The sequence below is a fragment of the Geotrypetes seraphini genome, chromosome 4 (assembly GCF_902459505.1).
Source record: "Geotrypetes seraphini chromosome 4, aGeoSer1.1, whole genome shotgun sequence".
In the NCBI taxonomy this organism is placed as follows: Eukaryota; Metazoa; Chordata; class Amphibia; order Gymnophiona; family Dermophiidae; genus Geotrypetes; species Geotrypetes seraphini.
In genome coordinates this window covers 237,783,308-237,792,334 of record NC_047087.1, presented here as the reverse complement: position 1 = coordinate 237,792,334, position 9,027 = coordinate 237,783,308, and the positions used below count along the sequence as shown (strand labels likewise).

At 44.4% G+C, this 9,027-nt stretch overlaps 1 protein-coding gene across 1 annotated transcript in view; it reads right to left on the bottom strand.

Annotated features, from left to right (window-relative positions):
• Positions 1–309: 309 nt before the first annotated feature.
• The window catches only part of SUPV3L1 (Suv3 like RNA helicase), a 133,563-nt gene continuing 124,845 nt past the window's right edge, over positions 310–9,027 (bottom strand). Inside the window, exon 15 of the mRNA XM_033943658.1 lies at positions 310–823. Within this exon, the coding sequence (XP_033799549.1) occupies positions 367–823 (457 nt within the window). The 3' untranslated portion in view covers positions 310–366. The remainder of the gene's footprint in view (positions 824–9,027) is intronic.

Genomic DNA, 9,027 nt, shown 5'->3' with positions numbered 1-9,027 from the left:
GATAGAGGGATATAGATAGAGGATTAATGCATAGGTCCTGGACCTGTTGGGCCGCCGTGTGAGCAGATTGCTGGGCACGATGGACCTCAGGTCTGACCCAGCAGAGGCATTGCTTATGTTCTTAAAACAAAAATCAGTGCTAATTTAAAAACACCACATAGAAGAAACCTAATGACAATACATGATAAACAAAGATACTTAAAGGGGTAAATAAATATAGTCATCTGACGGAGAAAGAGGGGGGAAGTCTACACAGTACAAACTGACAATTAAAATTATTGTATGCATTAAAAAAAGTGACAAGAGATGGGTCATTAAAATATTTCTCTTTTTATTTTGTTGATAAAGTAAATATCATAAAGCATTTTATTTCTTCTTCCTTTTTTCTTTTGGATCATTATGATCACTTTTACCAGCAGTGCTTTCATCTTTTATTTGACTTTTTAACCACTCTCTTTGTAGCTGGTTCAGCAATTCCTTTGTAAGGAGTCCTTTTTCCATTAGTTTGGTAGCAAGAGGTCCTTTTGTATTGCTGTGTCTGTCTGATTCAACAGATCTATATCCCAACACTTTGGTCCCTCTCATTCTTCTTGGGCTCAAGGCCTTCATAGCTGTTGATAAATTTTCCAAATTCACTGTTCTGTCATTAGTCATGTGTGCAAGAAGGTCTTCATCTTCAGTCATTACACGTAAACCTTCACTGGTTTCAGAGACTCGGATCAGTTTTGTAATGTTACATACTCCAGTCTGTATAATATCATCCAGCTCCTTCTGTATCTCTCTTACAACATTAGCATGTGGGAACATGTCCATAAACCGGTAACTAAAAAAGAAAAAGTAGACATTAAAAATTATATAATTTGATATATATATATATATATATATATATATATATATACACATATATACACATACACACACATATACAAACACTACAGAAAAAAAGTAGTTTTTAACTGGGTTTTTGCTGGCTTCTGGACAAGCTCTTTGTCTGCAAGCTATTTTCGTATAGTTTCTTCAGACAATGAGACACCACAAAGTTCCTAGAAACTACACTTACAGATCAAATACAAAACCAAAAGACAGTCACTGACCAAGTGAAGTACTGTTAAACTTTTAAGGTTGCCAGCAAACAGCTGGAACAATAACATTAAATTAAATTTTTCAAAACAGATATCACTATCTAGATCCATTTGTTTTGTACCTAAATTAATCCCAGGGAGGTTGTGAAGACTGGGTCAGGATCTTGGTACAGATCTGTTCTAATGTACCCCCAGTTAAGACTGGAGAGCTCTAGCAAATTCAACCCTCAGTCCCCATTAGTTGCAACAGAGGAGAAGTTTCCGCCCACACACGCACGCTACAGCTTGCAGGCTCTGACGGCTTTGTGAAGAAGTTACTCAAAACACGCCGCGAAGGTAATGGGGAGGGAGGGAGATAGAATCGGGTAGGTAGGAAGGAAGGAGGGAGGGGGGGGCCGCATACGATTGGTGACCGCGCGCGTTCCCTCCCTTAACTGCGGGGACAAGGCCATTCACCGTTCCACGTGGTGGTAGATGGCCTTGTCCCTGTACCCGTAGTGAGCACTTTTTCCCCAATCACAATTTCAGCGGGTTACCCACGGCTACCCGAAACTAGCTGCGGGTAACAGCCACCATGTCATTCTTAATCTGAAGCTGTATTCTAGTTGTGATACTATTCAGCCCAACTGACTATCACTTGTTTATAACAGTCTAAATTTTATGAACTTTACACATAACATTGTTTGTTCTTGCCCTCCAAGGAGAAAAGGTACTAAGATGATGTGGTTCAGTGAACTTGGGTGTGAATTGTGTCATTAATTAGTAATCTGATGCAGTGATCAAGCCTTTAGGGTCAGAATAAAAGTAGACTGGTTCATACTGTGATGCTCCTGAGAGTAAGCATGAGCAGGGACTGTCACACCTATAGCTGGCATGTAGAGTTGCAAGACAACAGTGATTATAACAAGACTACCAGGAAGCAAGATTACAAGCTTTGTGGGGAGTGTTACAATATCAGCCTAATTTAGCAGGCATGGGAAAGTGACATCACCAACAGAGATGGACGTGTTAATTCAGGGCTCCGCCTTTGCTGTGAGCAAATCCGCTTTGTATAGCGAATCCAGCTTACTTGAGCTTGTTTTTTTGAGCCAGACTGAGTGGGAACTGGTGAAGCCCATGGCGACGCGGAAAAAACTGGACTCCAACAAGTCACTACCGGGGGGGGGGAGGGAGGGTCCACGTGTCATGGTCCACGTGTCATGAGGTGGGCCACAGCAAGGTGGGCCCGCATCGCATGCAACATCGAAATGACAGGAGAGAAGGGCAGAGCGGATCAGCATGGAGGAGACCGCGCCGGACGACCCGCTTACCAGAGCTGACATGCACACATGGCTGGTTTATTTATTTCTCCCCCGCACCTATCCAGGGCGAGTTACATATGAACATACAAAATAAGATATTAACAATCATCGTACAAATCAATACAATACAAAAACACACTGTACCAATTACATACTTACATATAAAATCAAATTGCATACTACATACATGTCGCATCAATGATGAATATCATTTAAGACAAAAACTGGCGAAACCCTGACATACATCAAGATATAAAACTACATAAGGCATACAAGATGCCTCGAAGGTAGACATCATTACGCCAGATAAAACAAACCAGACCATCGAACACCTCCGTGACCAGCACTCAACAGTCATCACTCCTTCTCCCTCAACCTAACTCAGACCCTAAACTTCATCTTACAGAACAAGCATCTCTTCAGCATTTTCCTAGTTATGTAGATTTTGCTGGCGAATGTATCCAGGAAGGCTGTTCCACTCCCTGGGGCCAATGCAGTGAAAGACAGTTTCTGGAAGAGGAAAGCCTTAAGTCCCGCACAGATGGAACAGACAGATCACAGTGCTCAATTGAGCGAAGCACTTGAGCCGATGCTTTGGACCAGGTGTTTAGGGGCCCGCTTCTGTAAGCACATAAAAACATTTACCAAAAGCTTGTAACATATCTTGTCCCTTACCTTCAGCCAATACAACCTTATAAAATATTTTGTTACATGCTTATATCTTTCCAATTTAAATAGAGAGTTCTGGGTCACCTGAAGCGCACCCAAACTGATTCTGGTACTCCCAAGAACAGAGTGCAATAGTCGAAAACTGACAAAACCATTGACTGCATTACCCCCCTAAACAATGTGGCCTCCAGATAAGGTCTAAGACCATTGACTAACCGAAGATAAAAATACACCTTCAAACTACTGCCAGCAGTGTGCTTTTGGACTCAGGACTCACTATGAGAGGCATAGTGAGTCCTGGGTACAAAAGCACATTGAGATACTTCACCTCACACCTCGCTAATACTCTCTCCCCCAGCAACTCAACTGTCTCTGGAACATTAGCACCCAGAGTTCTCGTAACGCACAACACGTGTGTCTTCTGAATGCTTAGCTTCAGCCTGTTACGGTCCATCCAATGTTTAATTGCTACTACTACCGACTGTAAGCGTGATGATGCCCCATCAAAATCCCCTTCAATGGGGAAAAAGAATTGGATGTCATCAGTGTACAGTCGTTAGGATACATCCAAGTCTGAAAGCAGTTTATATAGTGGAACAAGATACAAATTGAATAAGGCCGCAAAAAGAGCTGATCCCTGTGGCACCCCTATTTTGACCTCCTTATGGCTCAACAGTTTTTCTCCCATGAGCACCTCCTGCTGTCTCCCCCTCAAAAAAGACTCAAACCAGGCTACAACTGATCCACAAACCCCAAATCTCCTCAGTCTGCTTAACAATATTGCATGGTCCACCATATCAAATGCTGCTGAAATATCCAGAAACACTGCCAAGAATTGTTTTCCCTCATCAAAATCCACTCTCAGTTCATCAAGCATAGAGACCAACAAAGTCTCCGTACTATGTTTTTTTCTGAATACATATTGATGATCATGCAGAAACTGATGAAGTTGGGAAAAAACCACCTTTTCCATTATTTCTGACACTAATGACACTATTGGACGAAAATTACTCAATTCTCGGGATCCTACTTTTTTGTCCATCAATGGTTGAATTGTTGACATTTTCAACGACTCTGGAATTTTACCACTCCCCAAAATTACATTGATAATCCTAGTGAGTATCTGAACCACCATCCCCGCTAATTTCTTCAAAACCCCAACAAAGCAAGCATCTCCAGAGGATTGCGTGGGTCTGCAAGAACTTAAAGCAATTTGCACGTCATCCTCCTCCACCACCTGAAAAGCATTCCACTCCTCCCCTTCATCAACCCCCCAATCAGACAGTCTCTCCTCCCCTTCCACCACTGGTTGAAATTAAATTAGAGATATCTGTCGCAGCCTCTCAGGTGTGGGAGGCAATTGGTCATCTAAAGCAGGACTTAACGGCCATGGGATTGCAAATTGATGTGGTAGAGGCAAGGGTCAACTCGTGTGAGGACTCTGCTGCAGGAGTGCAGCGAGGAGTGGAGGATGTTAGGGCTGAGCTCTCTGCACTGGTTGCGAAGCTGGAGAACTTGGAGAACAGAACTCAGCACAACAACTTTCAAATCAGAGGGGTGTATTTGGGGATGCTAGAGCTATGGCGATGGAGCTGGGGAAATGGCTCTTGGGTGAGTTGATGGACTTGGGGATTGAGTGAGCCCATAGATCGTTGGGGCCCTGAGTGGCCGATCATCTCCGTGACATTGCTGAATGTCTGCAAAGCTTTTCATTAAAAGAACATCTTCTGCAGCGTGCCTGAGACTTGGGCGCAGTAACTTGGAAGGACTGCCGTTTGGAGCTTTATCAAGATTTAGCTGCTGGCACCTTTCAAAAGCGCCGTTCCTTTCGGGGAGTGACAAAAGAGTTATCCAAGGGTAACATCCGTTATCAATAGACTTTCCCCTTTGGTCTCTTAGTTACCATAAATAGAGTTCATAAGAGGGTCTCTTCGTTGTCTGAGACCAAAGCGTTGTTGCACAAGGATGGCATTGATTGTGAGGAAGATCCTGGCCCTTTGGGAAGTGGACTTACTATCTAACAACGCCTGGTGGGACAGCGCTGGCAGAGAGTCTGGAGGTCTGCAGGCTTGGGAGCAGGAGACGACCAACAAGCAGGATGAAGAGCAGACTGTTTACTAGATGGCATTTTGTTTTGAGCTGCTCTCTATAGCGTGTGGCTGGACTTTCCTTAGCTTATAGCTCCAGTTGCTTTTGTCTGTGGATGATGAGTGTGTGTGTGGAGTTGTGAGGTATGAATGGGGCTCTGGATAGTGGGGGGAGGGTGTTTTGGATATTGATATTTTCCTGTTTCTTACAAAGATTACGGGGGTTGTTGGATTGTGTGCTGGGTATGAGTGTTTTGGGGTTCAAATGCTAGAGTTGTGCATAGGGATAAGCTGTTAAAGTGGGCTGAGTATATGGGGAATGGGAGAAGTGTTTCTGGCTTTGGAGGTACATCCTTCCTTTTCTTTGGTGGTGGGAGGTTGTTTGGATCCCACTGGATGTAGGGAGGGGGTGGTGCACTGTGGGTTTGCATGGGCATGTTTGACTCGGGGACAATGGCTGACAAAGAATTAAAATTGGTTTCTTATAATATTCGGGGACTGAATTCGCCCCATAAGCAGAGAGCTCTTTTTAGGAAATTATTGCGGTCCCATGCAGATATTTGCTTTTTGCAGGAGATCCACCTCACTAGGATTAGTGAAAGATTGATGGGTGATCCAAAGTGGGTGCTTCTAAGAAACGGGGTGTGGGAATACTCCTGGCTAAACATATTGTGGCTGAAGTTCACACTGTGGTACGGGATCCCAAGGGTAGGTTTCTTATTATGGTAGTTTCAGTGAGGGGGCCAAAAGATGACACTGGTCAATTGTTATGCCCCTAATGAACAATAGGAAGAGTTTTTTGAAACCTTGCTAGCTAGAGTTCTTCAGTATCAGGAGAGTTCTTTGATTATTGGGGGTGACTTCAATATTACTTGTTTCCCATCCCTTGATAACTCTGGGAGGGGGGTCCACTTATGGGCGCCCTGCTTGTAAGGCTTTGAAGAGATTTGGGCATTTATTGGGTGTGCTAGATGTCTGTAGATGGTTTAATCCTCAGGTCAAGAATTTCACCTATTTTTCCCGGGTGCACTTCTCTTATTCCCGCATTGGCTTCTTTTTGGCAGATACGAAATTGCTGTCTCGTGTTTCTGCAGTGGGGATAGAGCAGATTACCTGGTCGGATCATGCCCCTGTGTGGTTCTCCCTTAAGGATCCGGGAGTACAGACTGGGCAGAAATATTGGAGACTCAATGATAGCTTGCTGGAGGATAAAGAACTGGTTGAGAAATTGCAAACTATTATGAATGATTATCTGGTGATCAATACTAGGGGGAGGGGCCTCCCTCGGGGCCATTTGGGAGGGACTGAAATTAGTTGTAAGGGATCAATTGATTTCCTGGGCATCCTTTCGTATTAGACAGCGGCGAGTTAGACTCTCAGAGCTTTACAGAATTATTTCCAAGTTGCCAGTTATTCATAAGCATTGCTCTTGGGACAAGGGGGTATGGGACTGTTGTGGAGAGTGGAGAGAACTGCAGGTGTATGAGACCCAAAAACTTCAGTATCATCTGCAGCTTTTACAGCAACGCTTTTTTGAATTTCATAATAAAGCTAGCCAGCTTGTTGCACACAGGCTACACGAATGGTGAGTTCAGAATCATATTTTGGCACTTCAGGCGGCTGATGACACTTTAGATCGGAGGAAAAGCTCAGGGATTGCTTTGAGAGGTATTACCAGGACTTGGATTGGGGGGGGGGGGGCCCTCGGGGGCTGAGATTAATGCTTACTTGGGATCTCTTCGGTTACCGACCAATGAGGAGCCCGATGTTGTCTTGTTAGATCGTCTGGTAACTTTAATAGAGGCTCAGCTGGCCCTTCAATCTCTGCAGCCGAGTAAATCCCCGGGATTGGATTGTTCACTGTCCACTTCTATAAGTTATTTCAGGAACTGCTCTTTCCCCCATTACTGCAGTTGTTTAATTTTATGGAGGAGGGCTCTCAGTTGCCTTATTTTATGCATTTAGCGGGCATTACTGTTCTCCATAAGACGGGCAAGGATCCTTTGTCCTGTGCTTTGTATCGTCTCATATCTTTGTTGGGGGTAGATACCAAACTTTTTGCCCGCATTTTAGTAAACAGATTGATGAGCTGGGTCCCTAAATTTATACACCCAGATCAGTTGGGGTTTATTCCAGGAAAGCATGTGGGATATAATATTAGGCAGGTAGTGTCTTTATGGGACCGGGTTTTGTGGCAGGGTGAGCCTATGCTGTACTTCGTGGATGCGGAAAAGGCCTTTGATAGGGTTTCTTGGGTATTTTTGTTTCAGGTACTCTCTCGGTTTAGGGTTGGGCCACGTCTGTTGAATTGGATTAAGGTGCTTTATATGGGACCCATGGGTTGTGTAAAGGTTAATGGTAGTTATTTGGCTACATTTCCGCTTTTCCAAGGAACGCGTTAGAGCTGTCCTCTTTCTCCTATTCTCTTTGCATTGGCGATTGAACCTCTGGTTCAGTGGGTATGGGAAGATCATCTGGTTAGGGGGATAGAGGTGGGGGACAAGACTTAAAAACAGCTTGTTTGCAGATGATTTACTTTTCACCTTGACAGATCCGGAGGTCTCTCTGCCATGTGTGGTGGCCAACTTGGAGCATTATGGGGGTGCTTGCCAGGTTTCATATTAATAAGAATAAATCAGAAATTTTGAATGTAACTGTGCCATCTGAGTGTGTAGACCACCTGCGGGCAGTTTTCCCTTTTTGTTAAGTTCCTTCGTTCATTCGTTGCGATACCTTTAGACCTCCCGGGGTATCCCTGTTTGAACTTAATTATCTATCAGTCTTTGGGAGAATTCAGAGAGACCTGGCTCACTGGAGGGGAATGTTTTTTTCCTGGTTGGGGATAATTGTGGTGGTAAAAATTATGGTCCAGCCTCACTTTTTGTTTCTTTTTCAGGCTTTGCCCATATGGGTGGATAAATGTGTTTTTTTAAAAAAAATATAAGGCTCAGAATTCTTTGTGGAAATTTATCTGGGGGGGGGGGGGAGGTCAGCACCTAGGTTCAATAGGACTGCCTTGTATCTTAGTGTGGGTGAGGCGTTGGTGGTGCCTCATTTGCGCTGCTATTATTAGGTGGCTCCATTGCAGGCCCTATTGGAGTGGCAGGTGCAGGATTGTAAGGCCTGGGTTGATATAGAGCAGGTGGGCCTGAGTGTGGACGCTTTGCTTCATCGCCCATGGGCTCGTTTAGGGAGGCCCAAGTGGGTTAGCTTGCCTTTGTTTGCTTGTCCCTTTGAATCTGGAGACTCGGTCTATCCTCCTGGAGGGTAGAAAATATTCTTGTATACCCCTTTACTTTCAAATTGAGAGTTTTCTCCAGGTAGGGAAGGTAATGTGTTTGCACAAGGGTGCACAAGGGGTTGGTTTGTGTGGGACAACTCTCGGACCTCCCTAACAGGGGAATCTGGGGTTTTGCAGAAAAAGTATGGATTGGATCACCGGTATCTTTACCCCTACCTCCAGGTTATGTATTATATTCTTCACTCAAGGATGTTGGGGGACTTGCTTCAGGGTAATACCCAGTTTGAACTTCTTTTGGGTCCTGTTTTGCGTAGGGGGGCCATATTGGGATTTACAAATGTTTGATAGCCAGATGAGGGCTTAGCTCTAACTACATGGCAGCTTGGGAGGGCGATTTGGGGAGGCCTTTGTCATTGGATGAATGGGTGCTCACTTGGCATCATACTAGGACCCTAGGTATGGCCACTCTTATAACTGAAAACGGTAATAAAACAGTTCTTTGCTGGTATTATACTCCTGTTCGTTTTGAAAAGTTTGTGTGTGTGTGTGTGTGTGGGTGGGGGGGGTGCGGTTCTGGACTATGCTGGAGTGGGAGTGGGAAGAGGGGAACTTATTTCCGTACTAGTATTTTAGCCCGTTACATTAAC